Here is a 16,555-nt window from a genome sequence, read left to right as displayed (position 1 = left end):
TCTGTTTTAATCAGGTCCATTGATTTTCTCCCTCAGTTCAAAAACATTTATTTAAGGCTAATTAACATAGTTCATCTGTGATGCATTGGTAACCTGACCAGTGTGTTCTCTGCCTTTTTACACAATCAAGCTGTGATTGCCTGCAGAGTGAAGAACGGACGAATGCCAAAAACATCAAATCTCATGATATTAACATATTATTTCTTTCCTCAAACAATAACTCAACGAGTAGTCCTATATTATCATTTCAAATGTATTAGTTAAACAAAGCCCACATCCGTCAGACAGACGAGAGGCACTTCTTCCTCTGCGATGGCTCGCTGCGTTCAGCGCTCCCTCCATCGTTCGGGTCAGAGGGCTGCTGTGTCCTGTATCAGCACCACATTAACACCTGCTACTGCGGCTTACTGAGTGGTGCGGCCTGATAATCGCCAGTTTCCATGTGACCTTTCATCTCGTTGTTTATTCAGGCAGCCTTGTTATTATGCGAAGGAAGATTCCCCTCGCTGCGCTCTGCGGTTCGCATTACTTCATGTCTCCTAGTTTTGTGCGCGTTCGCCGAGCATCTGTCCGCTGCTCGTGCCGTGTGCTCTGACAGGTCGGCTGTCTCCTGTGAGATGGGATTCATGGTTGGCTGACTTTAACCTGGGCCATTTGTCACCCCCAGAGGCGAAAGGGAGTGTGTGTGAGTGTGTGTGTCTGTGTGTGTGTGTGTGTGTGTGTGTGTGAGACTGTAGGAGAGTATTGATTCTTCATATGACTGAGGAAGGAGCAAAGGTGCAGAGTCAGTTCGATGTAATTAGACTACAAAATACGATTAAGGGGTTAAAGACACCTGCACTGTTATAAATGTAAAGAAATAACAGGTTTTTAAAAAAATCTATTCCTAAACATGATCATAACAATGGTTTCCTAAGAATATATTTTTTGACCAGTCCAGCTAATTACATTTTCTGCTTTGTTCCTTTTAAGATTTTGTGTGTTTTGTATTTTTTTCAATCCAGAGCCTTGACAATATAATTATCTCTTGAAATATGCTTTTAAAAATAAGTGCTCTTTAACAATTATTGCAAAACAATGGATACAGACATGTTGCAGTTGCAGGACTAACACCTCTAGAGGGCAGTGATCCCTTTACCTTGCTCTCCCCCTCATGACTTAACTCTTTTCTTTCTAAAAACCCAAACATCTTAGTGTACCACTTTAATTCTCACCTGGACATCTAAAAACAACAACAACAAAAAAACACCTGATGTTTACATCAGCTGTAAAGAGCCCAGATCGGCCCTTGCCATCATAACAGCAGTGCTTCTCAGGTAACTGGAGGAAACACCTCTTGGAGTGATTTCAGGACAGGAGGTGGTGAACTCCTAATGATGGGGTGTGGTCCGGAGCCAGAGAAGCCCTGCTGGATTACCTCCAAGTCCCCCAGCGCTCCTCTCCTAATTACAAGCTGGTAAGCACAGTGCAAGCCTGTATGACTACTCAACCACGCTCCTGTGGGCATGCTACCATCCCTGAAAAACAACGCACACACACATACACACACAAAAACAACCACACAAGCAGTGGCAGCCACCTGCAGCAGGACCGTGTTCCCGCTGTCTGTCCTTGGCTGGGCTGCTCAGGCCCATCTGCCTCCGCCTGCTTGCCCTGGTTTCTGCAGAGTGCTGCACTGCATCGACGGATCAAAGCAAGACTAATGACTACCACAGCGGAGCTGTAGCCACAGCGGCGAGGCCCCGAGTGCTCCGGCTCGCAGTGATGTAGTTAAGCCACAAGCAGACTAAAGATAGCGGTGGACGAGGTGGCGGCAGACTGTAACGGCTGCGCTTGGAGATGTAGATGTGTCAGGTGAGAAAAAAGGCTGAAAATACATCTCAAAAACCAGGAGAGTCGCATCGTCTTAGAAGCAGAACTAAGACATGCTTGCATCTGCTTGTGTTTAAACTGTGGCAGCAGAAACAACCAGCACACCTATGCAAAAAAAAAAAAAAGGTGTATTTTTTCGTCTTTCCTCTGTTGTGCATTATGACAGAACTGCAGAGCCACGGAAAAGTTCAGCGTGAAGAATTCCTTCCAAAATTTTGCCTCCTTTGCCATCATCTTTTCACCTTTTCTCTCCGTCTCCTCCTCTGCTCACATTCCTCCTCCTCCTCCTCCTCCACCACCTCCTCCTATCTGTTTCTCCAACAAAAAGACTATTAATAGCGCACCCTGCTCTCTCTTTTTAACTGTGCGGGGAGCATATACCATGCACTTAAAGAGAATCAGAAGCAGTAGATACCGGGAGGCGTTTGAAAATGTCCTCTACGCTGCCCGTGGCCACAAAGACGCTCGGCTGTCCTAAGAATAACAACAAAGCGGCTTTTGATCGATTCATGGCATTTTGTATCGGCTCAGATGCACTTCAGCTAAAATTAGCTCCTCAAATCATTCGCAGACTAAATGCTTTGAAAAACAAAAGGTTGGAGGAACATTTGAAAAATACCTCGGCTTGTGCTGATTTCATTTTGCGTACAAGGAAAAAAAACACACACACAAAAAAACACACTCAAGACGGTTTCAGATGAGTTATAATTGGCTTCATTATTGATATTACTTTTTCAGGGTTATGATCATTTGGAAGGATAATATGCATTTTAAGATTCACATGTTTTTCTTCTCCATAGATTGTCCTTTTTCTTGTAAAGTGCAGATAATACTATGTTTTAAATCCATACTTCACATACAGTATATAGTACATGGTTTTCGCTCCATCATCCATCGGCCAGTATTTACATTATTATTTCACTCATTTCATTTCATAGAAAGAAAATCCGTTATCCACTGTACCAACATTGATGGAAGTTTTCAGGCCTCTATGATATGGGGGAGGACGGCTTGGTGAGGTGAACTGTACATGTAGTGTCAGTGGATGCCACACTGTCAGGCTCTGGGGTCAAATGAATAGAAAAAAAAAAAGAGTTCAAACACACACACATGCATACTGATTGCATATTGATCATGTTGTTGTCTGTATGTATGATTTTTTTTTCTTTTTTTTTTTTTAATATTCAGGGAGCAGATCTTGCAGTTCAGCTGAACCCACAGTTCAGAGAAGCTCAATATCAACATTCAACTAACGTGTGAGTGTTTGACGTACAGCAGCAGAATATTGCAAAGTGTTTCACATTTGCTTCACGGCTCCTTTCAAATGCTTTGCCAGCTCTGTGAATCAACATGGAATCGGTACCCAATAAAACACTAAAAGCCTGTGCTTAGACATCCGTCACCCCATAAACTACCGGCCGGTAATCGATCTCTGCATAGACGTCTCAGTGAATTCACTGCTGGGTACCTTTTATTGTGAAGTGGATTTGCTGGTGGGTCCCTCGGAAGGTGAGAGATGATATATCCTTAGAGGCTGCGGTGCTCCCGGTAAAGCAATGCAACATAATTTTCATTTGACTTTGTCTCCACTGTGTCAAATATTGTGCAGCTCAAACCTGCAGGTGCAAACAGGACGATGAGTCTATTTGTCTTCGTGCTTTAAGCAGAAGGAACTGTGGGTATTCAAAGTACAAAATGGTGAACTTCAGCATATGGGTTGCTACAGTGAATTTGGCTGAGGTACACTAACATGTCCAATGTCAAAACGGAACAGATAAACGTTAGCATGTCACATTTACTGTCAATTTCTACCCAAAGAAATAGAATCGAAACAATAAGATGTGGTGCATTTGCATGCATAGACAAATATTTTTGGTCAGATTGTGAGTGTTAAGTCCCACATACACAGATATGCAAATGGATGTTGCATAAATGCAGCTGTACAACCAGGCAAAGACACTGACATTCAGTTGTTTTTTTTTCCTCACGCACGCTCGCACACACACACTCGACTCCTCTCTGTGCACATCCAAGCCAAATACTAAAATCAACATCAGTAAGATCTTAGTTGAACTTCAGAAGTCCATAAAGGTTAATCATTCAAAAACAAACAGAAAGACACCAACAATGTTCTTCACACTGACCCCTCCTCCAACAGATCATGGAAATATTGCTAGACATCTATTACGTTTGGTCTTACCATGAGTTACAGACCATTTTAACATCTCGATCCACCTTTGAGCTACTCTTGGAAAAACAATGCTTATATCTGCTGCAGTCTTGTGTACTAAAAATCTCTGAAGATCTTTTCAAGATCCGTGAAAGCGAACAGATTCAGAGAGACAGAAAGACGTCAGAAGCCTCATGTCAGGCAGTTGTGCGAGGCGTCCTGAGCACATATTGGCAGCAATGACGACAAAAAACATTTTGCTACTGCAGGTTAAAACTGTAGTGAGCAGAATGAAACCCTAAGAATAAAGATGTGCATCCTGGTTTGACAGACTTCATCAAGACAGTTCTTGCTACAGACTTTTCACTCCTATCCATCACCTTTCTAATTACATAAGACATCTGTGAAAAGATGCCGAAAGGCAAGAGATTCAGGAGTGAAATCAGAGGATCCCTAGGTTGGACAATATCTGCTACACTGCTGCTTATTATCACTTTCCATATTGATGTTACTGCCTTTGACTGTTACCTTGGCAGTGTTGAGCAAACAGTGGAAAATCTTCGCTGGACAAGTTCCTAGAATTAGAACCTAATTCACATTTGATGCCAACTTTTAAAGACAGATTGAGCTTCTGGCATCAGAGACTTCTCAGAGGACAGCCAGACTCCATTTCCATTCTGGCCAATAAAAGGCTGTCAATATAAAATCCTAGTTAAGGATAACAGCATCGAGCGGCGCTCTACCTTCCAACAACTCCATCACAGAATGCAGGTTTCGATTTAGTGAAGCAAGCTTCAACTCTTTTTTTTTTTTTTTTTTTTTTGAAATCCAGGACGTGTCAGGTTTCGTGAAGAGTCGTCAGTCAGGGCGATGCTTTAGAAATGGCTAGTGAGAGTGTGTCTTTGGCACTCCGAGCAGGCTCTGAAACGGTGCTCAGAAGAGTTATTTTTATCATCAAAAATAAAAACATGGCAATGATCTGCACATGGTGGAAAGGCTCTTGCTTTCTCTTAAACATTGTTATTATTGGTTTCAATTATCCGATAAAAGTATATACTGTATGTACTGTATATATGTTCTGTCTGTATACATATGTTGTTTTTTTTAATATATAAGAAATAAATATTCCTATTGCAATAATTATACTTTTTTTTTGTTTCAGAGGCTTCTTATTCTTTGAGATTCAATGCATGCTAGGAATGTTTTAGGACATGCAACACTAGGAGAGTAGCGTAAACCCAGATAAAAGGCAGTTCAGGGAAAGCGTTTTTTCTATACACACACGAGTCCTTAAGAGTTACTATTTTGATCATGAGGACGTGATCATGTGACAATCCTGTGAAAAAGACAGCACTGCAAGTCTATCACATCTGGGACTGGATGTTTAAGTCCAAAATGACAGTGTGAGTTGATGCCCCAAAAAATCACAGCTCACAGCTCAGTTTACAGCGACCTGGCAAAAAGTCAATCGGCAATGACGTCTACGTGGAATGTAAATATCTGACGAGGATACCGCATCCTGTCCGGTGCAGGATTTGGCCCTGTGGTTACTCGTTAGGAAACCCTCTAACATACAGCTTCAGATTCTTGTAACTACGACCTGCAGGCATCCTTTTAAAAATGTGGATTTGTACAGAAGGCAGTGTACAGACAAATATACAGTGTTGCGATGAAGCAAGTGGCAGTTCGAGAAACAAGTGGAAATTTTCATTCCGGTAAAAATGTCATGCAATAATCTACTGACTATGTTTACTACTAACAGCACCTATCTACTTATTGGCTATCAGTTAAGTCACAGTTAACCTATCTATATGAATAAGCACGGTAAGTGTGAATCTGTGAAAAACAAAACAAGAAGAAACATTCAAGTTGTCCTCAAAGCTCTGCAGTAAGACCAGCTTGGGTGAATGGAGGGGGCAAGCTTGCATTGCAATACATACAGTACATGTAAGACCAAAGCAGTGAAAATTCAAGGCCATTCTCAGTCGTTCATCAGATACTGATGTCTACCGGGAAAAAAAAGGTGTCAAACCATAAGCTTAGCGCTGATGGCTGTCATTCATCCTTGAAATAACGTGGTGTACTTAACCACCAACCTCGTCACAAGTCACCCTCAGGCCATAGTATCAACGCCGTAGTAGGCTTGCTTTATGCTCACACATCCTTTAATTTCTAAATGGTGTAGCATAACAGTTTAGTTTCATTGGCTCCAGGAAGCAGCATATGTAGCGCGCAAGTAGGGCTCTTCAGATAGCGCATGGCAGAGCAGTGTGCCTTGGGAAATGAGGGACCAAGAGATGAGGAGGCGAGGACTAAAGCAGGGTTTGTGTTATCTTTTTTTTCTTAAAAAAAAGCTAGTTTTTCTCATTGTGTTTCCTTTTTTTTCTTTCCTCTTAGTGCACTACTGTTGGCTACTGTTGTGAGCAAGAAATCTGAAGGGTTTTTTTTTTTTCTTTGTTTTGAACAGCCACAAAGACAAAGCCAACTCCATGCAGAAATGCAAGATTTGAGATTGAACTGACATTTTTCAGGAGTTTTAAGGGCAAGTTGTGAAGAGTGAGGACAGGATGAGAGCGGGGGGAAGTGGGTGGTATTTGCAATATTTTTCAGTCGGTCATCATCAACATCATGAATTCTATTGCCTTGATTTATCCAGCACACATGAAGCGGGGAGGTGTGCACCTGTCCCACTCAGTCGCTTAGCTCCACATTACCAGCTGTGACGGGCAGGAAAATACCAGATGACTACACGTCTGTGAGCATTTTGGTGATGTTTACATAGTTTGTGTTGGCCAGCGTGCAGTTGGCCGTCTTTAGGTTCTCCTCCTGAAAGTCCTCGTTGCTGTTGTTCACAGCCTCCTGGATCTCCATGTAGTCCGATTTGCTGATGGTGGAGCCACTGCGGCTCTTCTTCAGCTCCTCGGCCGAGTCGGCTTTGGGCACGTTGACCTGCAGATACTGCGCCTGCTCCTCGCCTTCAGTCTCACGGTGATAGAAGTAGTTAAAGTTGGACACAATGACAGGCACAGGCAAGGCAATGGTCAGCACACCGGCGATGGCACAGAGGGACCCCACAATCTTGCCGCCAATCGTAGTTGGGACCATGTCACCATAGCCAACTGTGGTCATGGACACCACAGCCCACCAGAACGCATCCGGGATACTTTCAAACTGCGATTCAGGCTCATCTGCTTCAGCAAAGTAGACGGCACTGGAGAACAGGATGACTCCTATAAAGAGGAAGAAGATGAGAAGGCCGAGCTCCCTCATACTGGCTTTTAGGGTCTGACCCAAAATCTGGAGCCCCTTTGAGTGACGAGAGAGCTTGAATATTCTGAAGACTCGCACTAAACGGATGACCCTGAGAATGGCTAAAGACATGGCTTGCTGACCCGCCTGACCATCCTCTGGCCTGTCTGCTAACTCCGTGCCGAGAGTGATGAAATAAGGGATGATGGCGACAATATCAATAATGTTCATTATGTTACCAAAAAAGCCTGCTTTGCTGGGGCAGGCAAAGAAGCGAACTAGAAACTCAAAAGAGAACCATATAATGCAAAGAGTCTCCAGGACGAAGAAGGGGTCGGTGAAGTAGGTGGAGGTGTAGCTGATGATTGTGGTGTTGGTCTCAGGTGAGAAAACCTGCGCCTGAGACTTGTGCATATCATCCTCATCGTTGCGGAAAATGGGGAGGGTCTCCAAGCAGAAGCTGACAATAGATATCAGGATGACCATGACGGAGATTATGGCGATAATCCTAGCGGGACCTGAGCTCTCTGGGTACTCAAACAGTAGCCATACTTGTCTCTGAAATTCATTGTCAGGAAGAGGTCGCTCTTCCTCCTTAATGAAACCTTCATCTTCTCTGAATATCTCGATGGCCTCCTCGCCCAGCTCATAAAAACGAATCTCCTCTGAGAAAATATCTAGTGTAACGTTGACCGGCCTTCGTAGCCGGCCTCCTGATTGATAATAATACAATATGGCATCAAAGCTGGGTCTGTTCCTGTCAAAAAAATACTCGTTCCTTAGCGGGTCAAAGTACCGCATCCTCTTTTTGGGGTCCCCGAGCAGAGTCTCTGGGAACTGGGAGAGGGTTTTGAGTTGAGTCTCAAAGCGCAGCCCTGAGATGTTGATGACCACCCTCTCGCAGCACTCATGGTCGGCCTCTGGGTCGTAGTCCTGCGGGTGCCCCGGGTGTGCAGCCGCCTCGTCGGAGGGGTCGCCTGTGGCAACAGTCATTCTGCAGGGGGAGGAGGCCTGCACCTTTCAGTGAGTCTGGGTCCTGCAGCCTGGAGAACTGCAGGCAGGGGCCAGGAGAGGGAGGGGGCTCAACACTGTAAAGACCTGACGGCCACAGGATGTCACCTAGGATCTGACTGCATGTAGGACAGACAAAGCAAAGACAAAGACAAAAACAGCAAGGTCAGGCAAACTAAAGACATCATCGACCGTTTCATACTTTCACTGTTTAGTTCAGACGTGCCAGAAATTGTCTGCCAATCTTACAGTGTGATTTTACAATGAAAGCAAAGCATCCGATGTAAAATGTCATGAGAGTCGCCATTAGAATTATATTAGGTTACTCTGTCATGAGAAAGCAGTTGGTGGTAAAATGAATCATCTCACGGAAAGTTGATGCAGACACTCCTGCTCCTGACTTCAGAAAAAATAATATGCAAATAAGCCGTCTGCCTTGCATATAAATTGCTTCTATGCAGGTAAACTCTGGCGCGAAGAGGCAAATAAAACCGGCAGAAGCTCATAAATTAGGACACTGATCTGCTGCAATGGGTAATATCTGCTGAAATGAATGAGACTACCTTTTTTCAGTGAAGCCATGCATGAATATGGCAATGCAGCAAGACGCCAAACTCATACAGACAAGCATCCTGTCTAGAATATCACAGAAATCCACTGCAGTCTGAACACAAATGTATGACTCTCTTTCAAGATTTACTGCAATCAAAAACACAAGCGGCTCATATAATCTGGCTTCTGTTTAGTTCTGATGGGGCATTTTAGTCTTGAAATGGTGCCTGTCACTGAAATATTCAGAAACATCTATAAATAATTTATCTATAGAAGGAAATAGGTTCCAGGAGAGAGAGAAAAAAAATGTATCTCTTGTCTGCATCGTCTCTATACTCACAAGTGAGGGCACAGCTTCACCAAATAAAGCGCTTATAAAACAAATGACTGAACAGTAACACTGCAGATGAAGACTGTCCTGCTATGCGTCCGTTACTGAAGTGAAAATCAATAAATGAACCGCAAAATGCCGCGATCGAAAGTCATATTCAGTCAAAACCGAGATGATAGGAGAAGATGTTTCATCTCGCATACATACCTGCAGACATCTTCTCCATGTGTGGATGTGACTGACGCTCCCGCTGGACTCGGGTACCAGGGAGGTAAATAACTGCGACAATCAGGTCCTCTGCCTTCACGGGAGGTTGAAAAAAAAAATGATTCTCCAATATGGGACAGTCGATGATGATCACCTCATGTTGGCTGCAGCATCCTCGCCGCGCACACCGGGTACAGTATGTGCGGGTGTGTCCTCGCTTTCCCCTCCCCGACTCCTTTTCCTCCGGGTAGGCTGTCGTGGGATGGCGATTTGGCAGGAAAAAAAAAAGAAAAAAAGAAAAAGGAGGAGGGAGGGAGCCGATCAAGAAGGTGTGGGAGCTTCCCTTAAAAAACTAAAAGGTGCAGGGTTCAGCATCTGCCTCCGCCGTCCGGCTGCGCAGCGCGGAGACGACGCGCAAAGGTAAACAGTCCTGACGATGAAGGTGCTCACAGATGCAACATCTGCAAAGGGGGGCAAAAGGCGTGGAGTGGGGGGGAGGAGGAGGAGGAGGGACACAGCATTAAAACATAATCTCATTACCAAGATTTGATAATCCGACGCGTTCTGGGATCATCAATAATAAGTCCTCCTTTCATTTCAGTGTGGGAAGAAAATCTGCTGCTCACAGTTTAATCTATTCATGCGTCACGAGCATATTTGCAAATATATATATATATATATATATATATATATATATATATATATATATATATATATATATATATATATATATATATATATATAAGACGCAACAGAAATCAGCAAGACAACAAGACTCAGCGCACCCTGACGTTTCAATGGTCACAGATTTCAATGGTCAGCAGAGGCGCGTCTGCAGACACTGAAGATTATTGTTTCATTCTCGGTGGGAGGTGATACATTTATTTATTTTTTTAAATAGAATAATTCGGATCAGTGTGAAGCATCTGTGGAGTGAGCCGCGGCTGCAGCGCTGGGATACATACAGCTTATAGTCAAACCTGCAGTCGGGCATTACTATGCATACCAAGAGACGCGCTGGTGATGGAGAAGGCAGGAGCGGGGGGGAAAGGCGCACCCCATCCGCACTGTGGCTTAACACTACTTACCTTCTCTGCAGTGTGGGCAGTTAAAGGGGCACACAGCCTGAGCATTGTCCAGCAACAGCCCCGATGATCATCTCCTTACATACATGTTCACTGTGCAATGTGAGAGGGCATAATTATTCTGTCCTTTATCATTTATTTTTCCTTTTGCCAGGCCTGACATTGGTATTCAGACATCCAGCCTGTTCCTTGAGAGGTATTTCCCCCAGATTTATACTAAATGGATGCTTAAAGGAGATGTCTTTGTCATTGTGGTGATCAGCACATCTGGGATGTTATTTTTGTTTAGTTTTTTGCTTTAAACAACAAAAACATGCATTTATATTCTTGTAATTCTTGTCATTGTTAGTTCACAGCAGTCATACTTGTATTCTTTCCTGGCAACAAGCGTCATGAATAATAGATCGGAAGGGGACAAAAATAGAGCAAAACCTCCATCCTTGTGCCCTGCTATATTCAGAATGAGGAGCAAACTGATCAATATTGAATCCTTTCACCAGTATCGACACACACTGAAGCTGGGAGCGAAGGCGGCGTGGCCAGGAGTGACTGACACAGAAGCCAAAGGTCAGCGGGATTCCCTCAGTTGTAAATGGGTGGGTGGGGGTGGGGGTGGGGGGACTGGAGGGATGGGGACGACGGCGGGATGATTTGTGTGAGACTCGGCTCTGCCAAGGTTACTCCTGGCAGACCTGAGACCATCACCGCTCCCCACCTCGTCCCTTCTGTCTGTCTGCCTGCAGGCGGGCCTGCTGCCACACAAGCGGATACCTCTCACTATCTCTTAATGGCTTTCCCAGGTTCCTCATGACAGCGCAGCCATTATTTATGAGCCCGGGACCCGTTACAAAGACCGTTAATGCAGGCTCTAAAGCTCAGTTCACTTTGCATTAGGAGGCTTGCTTTAATTAAAAGCGAAGGGTCCCAGCACTGTAAACGCTGCGGTGCTGTGTTGTAATCATATCGGGAGGTGAAAATGGCTGACTGCTTTAGTTGGCAGATGAAGGTGTCAACAATGAATTCCTTTCCAACAGGTATTGATTTCAGCACTTTGTACTTGTCTCTGTCAGATGGTTTTTTTGGTGCAGAGACAGAGAAAATTAACTTGAGAACCGTGAAACCGAATTGTTATTGATGCAGGTCTATCAGATATTTGACAGAGCTTTTGTTAACTTGAAACAGAAACTTGCCTGAATACACATCATTGTTAATCCCAGTTTTGTGAGATTTGGTTTCATAATTAAATCATATGTTGAATGACATTAATTGTGTCTGCATTTCCTGTATTGCCATGAACGTACAGATCAGTTGTGACACTTCAGTTTTGACTTTCAGCATTCCCAGGTGACTCACAGTGAACGGATTTTAAATGTGGACACTACCTCGCTCTCCACGTCTCTGGAGCGCAGGAGTGCAGTGGTCTGTTCTCGTGCACCGGAGGTCCTGTGTGCCTATTTGCTCTTTATTACTGCATTGCAGCAGCCACAGGTTTTCAGCATTGACTGACACACACACATGCACACACACACACACACACACACACACACACACACACACACACAGGGAAAAATTATACTACGATTCACCTTTTCGACCCTCTATCAAATTGCCAACACAAGTGCGAAGATGTACTGTAAGTATATTATTTTTGGGGAAGAGGGGTTGTTTTTTTTTCCCTTTCATTCCCCTGCTCCTCAGGTACACGATAATCCCGGGAACCTTGCTGCTAAACACTTTTACCAGTGCATTTTCTCTGAGACTCCATTTATTTAACCCTCTGGGAGATGAGTCATTCCAGTACTGCCGCTCCAGAGACAGAAATTGAGGTGCCCTGCAGAAGAGGTCAGGTTACACACACACAACCATGTGGCCAGGAAAGAGGACAAAATAAATAAGTGGCTTATGCACACAAATATAATGCATTATAAAGCTTTTGTCAGAGGTGCTCCCTGGAGCGAGCTGTACGTCTGAGGTGCGGACGGTGGGAGGTGCAGATAAAGAAGGTGAGGACGGGGAAGGGAGAGAAGAAGGAGGAGAAGAAAAAAGGGAGGAAAGGAGAGAGTGGTGTTCTTCAGGCTGAGGCCCGGCAGGATGAGGGCAGATACTGGACGAGAGCCAGACGCCAGGAGAGGCACAAGGACACCAGTCCACTGCAGTATGCCGCCAGGCTGCATCTCACTCAGCCAGTCTTAGAGAAATCAGCACGTACACCCACCGCATGAGCTCATTCTGCTGCCATGCTCGTTTACAGACGACCAGCGGCACCTTGGAGATGCTTCCAGCGTGACGACAGCTTTTGTGAGACACGCTGTTGTCACACAGCGCAAAGTTGCAATATCTGGCTGAAACAAACAGGTTCACACTTTGCGGGGCTTCATTCGTCATCAGCTCCTCCATTCAGCAGCTGCAACAACGTGGAATTAAATGAAAAACCGAATCCCGTCTACATTTGATTCAGTATGCTATAGTGATGCTGAGGGGAAGGAGTATGAGTCAGTGAGTGAGTCAGTGTCACTGTTGCAGGGATACCCTTATGCTGCATTATACACTGTGTCTGGATGGGAAAGTGAAAATCAAGTGGAGGCAAGTGCTTGCTTCAGCAATGCCCGGTTGTATTACACCAAGGTCATTCCAGAAATTAGATATCGTTTGTTCCAAGACAAAGAGGAGACAATATAAATCAAGCAGTATATCAGTGACAAAAAGCTTTTTACATTCAGTGCAGGGATCTGTAAAATGAAGCGGTTCACTTTGGGCTTTGCGCACAGGGGTGACTTTTGTGCCTCGCTCATAAATATTTTAGCAAGGCCAGGACTAGCTCTTTAAAAAAAAAAAAAGTCAAATGGTGCATGAAATAATTGGGCATTAAAGAGGTACAGTACATTTTCTCTGCATTCAACCAAATCCTGTGGCATTAGAAAAGTAAAGCATACATAGATAATAACACCACAGTTACATGTTTTGACTCTTAATAGGATAGAAATGGCTCAAAACACTTCTTCCTGTTGTTATACTGAATGAACCTTGAAAGTTCAACACTTTCATAGTGCAAAGTATTTATCAAGAAGATGAAATATGAAAATATGATGCACAGTACAACTTGTTTGTATGTTGAGGGTTGTGCTGGAAGCATTAGTACATGATGGCCAGCGAGGACGTTCATGAATGCAGTGAAAGAGGACGATATAGGAAACATTAGGTATTCAAAGTAAACAATCTTCTACGAGATCCCTCAATAAAAAGCTGAAAATATCCTTCTAGAATCCTGGAATTCACCTCAACACCCACCCATCTCTCAAACTTGCCCTTCTTTGATAATGAACTTGGATATAGACTTAGAAGATATAGACTTCATCTTTATTTTGGTCCGCTCCATATTGTTATGGGAAGGACGGGCTGTGGTTTGCTTGCTGCAGTCGCGCCACAGATGCACACTGTGGGACTTGTGGGATTTACAGTGACAGCTCCTGTGTCACTCTGATGATGCAATGCTCTGGGGTTTTTTTTTTTCTTCTTCTTGTGACTCAAGGAACAATAATATGTGCTTCAGCCTTGAGCAGAGGTCCGTGGTGCAGCCATCCAGCCATCCGGGGTCACAGGGCCCTCATAAGCCTCACACACACACACACACGCGCGCGCGCACACACACGTGCGTAAGTGCACGCACGCATGCTTTTGTTTCAAAACTGTTTATGATGAATGCTCCTGAAAAGCAGTGACAGAAATCGTCTCCAGTCAGCACCTTCGCTGTCGGGCGACTCTCCTGCTGTTGCTACAGAGACCATTCCTGGGAGCAGCAGTGGGAGGAGTCCAGCTCGTCACGTCACGTCTACAGCCTTTCTGGTTCTCACGAGATATTTCAGGTAAAGTTAAAGCACCATGACGAAGCATTTCTTTACTCCTCCGCAGTCAGCTGCATTAGTTACAAGATGAATGCCTAGAATAATTGTAAAATGTGGATTTTTTTTATTTTATTATTTTTCTTAGTACACAGTTCCACACCTGAGACATGCCTTCCTGCATATGGTGCGGTTGCCTATATAAAACGCTACAGTAGCTTCACTCTCAGCTTCCTGTCTGCCCTGTGGGGGGAGCAACGTATGTTTCCTCTGACATGCTTTCTGGGCCTTACTTTATCTGACTGAAAGCCATACGAACACCGTGTCTTGTTGCAGAAGAGTGAACTTTATGAATAGCCTCAAGAGTGCCATTACATGTTCTCCAAAGAGCAGATGGATGAATGGCACCCAGAGAAATAATGGCAATATGTCTCATGGCTGCTATTTTTGGCATCACTGAGTTACAGTTTTAGGGCAAATTCTGTACCACATAAAAATATCTTTATTCCACGGAGAAAAAGCTCCACTGCTATGAATTATGGCAGCAGATGCGGACGCTATATTTTCCTTTGTCCCATCTGAATTTGAAAGGAACATGTGAAATTCACAATATGACACGAAGCACCTTTCCTGGCAGACTCTCTCCATGTTGGCACGCTGGGTATCATCATCCCGCTGCAAGGCATGGATCCTCTCATGTGATGAACGCTGGCAGGATAAGGACAGTGGAGAGATGAGAGGAGAGAGGAAAACCCAGGGTCTGTCCTCCTCCACTCCCCCCCCCCCCCCCCCCCCCCCCCCCCCCCCCGCTACATTGACTGAGCAGGATCCTTTACATGCTCACATCAGCCTGAAGCAGGTTTGACACTGAGGACCAGCTGCAAAGCAAACTGGCCACTCTCTCTCTCTCTTTCTCTCTCTCTCTCTCCCTCTGTTACATACAGACATGCATGCAAGAGCATACATGTCTGCCTTCATTCCCCAACACTTTATCTGTCCTAATGACCAGGATCCTGCTGCAAAGTGCAGTGAGGCGCACCAGCTGTGACCAACTTACAGCTGTGCGATGCTCCAGCGTGCTCATATGCATACAGACAGAAGCACACACACACACACACAAACCGAACTCTCCCAGAAGAATAACACAATCAGACATGTCACATCTTAAGACTGGGATTAGACACAAATTAAAGACCCGGGTGGGCATCCGGCTTTAAAATCTCTTTGTGTCAACACTGCTTTGAATATGTTGAACATTTATATGGTGTATGATTTCAAGCAAGTCTTATTATTATACGACTGGAACTGAAGAAATCCTCAGACACCACAGCACCTTACCTTGAGGCATTTAAACTGTTTTATTTAACACCACTTTGTTTTATCCAGCCAATTATTTTTCAAATGCTAAATAAATACATATAAACACATGCAGCTGTGCAAGAATACAGCTTCAGTTGAAACGAGTCAAAATATTGAAATGAGACTAACCGTAGGGCTCAGTGAAGCTTTTAACTGTATCACAGTAAATATTCGGCCTAATGAGAAAAGTTGGAAATCCTTACATTCATCCTTCTCTCTTATCGTCTTCATCCACTTCAGGGCCGTGAGGCGCTGCAGCTAACAGTCGATCACAAGCCAGACAAAAGGAAACAGACAGTGACGATGGAAGGATATGCATGTACTGTACAGGAAGAGCATGCAATAGAATACAATATTTCCCATTTTTCTCGTGAATCTAAGATATTTAACACATGTTTCTTATCAAGGTGATTTTTTTCAGTCTGATGAACAATATACTGATCAAAATAAACAGGCTTACAGCTCCGAGCAGACATTGAAACAGAACTAAGTGTTTTTTTTTCTGTCCACTTGGTGGCGGTGGAACAAGCAGCAAACACAATACTCACCAGATGTTATGGCAAACAAATAACAAAGCAACAGGAGCGTGAAATTGAATTCATGTTTCCGGGCAACTGGGGACAACTGCAGAGTTAAGTGACACTTAGCTGCGGGTTCATCTCTGATTGAAGTTTATTTCACATTGCAGGTAGTAATTATATCCCTTATTAATACAGAAATACAGATTGATGTATTTATTAAGGCAGCTATTGGCATTTAGTTGAATGTTTTCCTTCTTCTCTGCTGTACAAACAGTATAAACATCCATGAAAATCCTTTATTAGTCCCACAGGGGGAAATTTACATCCAGCCTCTGCATAATATGGAAAATACGCTATTC

At 44.0% G+C, this 16,555-nt stretch overlaps 1 protein-coding gene and 1 long non-coding RNA gene across 3 annotated transcripts; one reads left to right on the top strand and one right to left on the bottom strand.

Moving 5' to 3' along the window:
• Positions 1-3,033: 3,033 nt before the first annotated feature.
• Positions 3,034-13,174, top strand: LOC115387871 (uncharacterized). Its single transcript, XR_003931436.1, has 3 exons — positions 3,034-3,520; positions 11,781-11,787; positions 13,163-13,174. It is a non-coding gene; the product is annotated as an uncharacterized LOC115387871 (long non-coding RNA).
• On the bottom strand, positions 6,393-9,758 carry LOC115387869 (potassium voltage-gated channel subfamily A member 2). 2 transcript variants are annotated; one of them, XM_030090738.1, is made up of 3 exons: positions 9,547-9,758; positions 9,393-9,486; positions 6,393-8,421 (listed from the first exon to the last, which is right to left on the bottom strand). In XM_030090738.1, exon 3 carries the CDS (start codon positions 8,282-8,284, stop codon positions 6,788-6,790), a length of 1,497 nt encoding a protein of 498 aa, XP_029946598.1. In that variant the 5' UTR covers positions 8,285-8,421; positions 9,393-9,486; positions 9,547-9,758; the 3' UTR covers positions 6,393-6,787. The 2 variants fall into 2 exon arrangements, with proteins under 2 accessions (XP_029946598.1, XP_029946601.1); XM_030090741.1 differs by lacking the exon at positions 9,547-9,758 and having other exon boundaries at positions 9,393-9,506.
• Positions 13,175-16,555: the final 3,381 nt, after the last annotated feature.

This window comes from Salarias fasciatus, chromosome 5 (genome assembly GCF_902148845.1).
Source record: "Salarias fasciatus chromosome 5, fSalaFa1.1, whole genome shotgun sequence".
Taxonomy (NCBI): domain Eukaryota; kingdom Metazoa; phylum Chordata; class Actinopteri; order Blenniiformes; family Blenniidae; genus Salarias; species Salarias fasciatus.
Note: the sequence above shows the minus strand (reverse complement) of the source record. Positions and strands in the feature narration are given on the sequence as shown.

Excerpts from the sequence above, each read along its gene's own strand:
- LOC115387869 (XM_030090738.1), bottom strand. The coding sequence starts at position 8,284 with ATGACTGTTGCCACAGGCGACCCCTCCGACGAGGCGGCTGCACACCCG.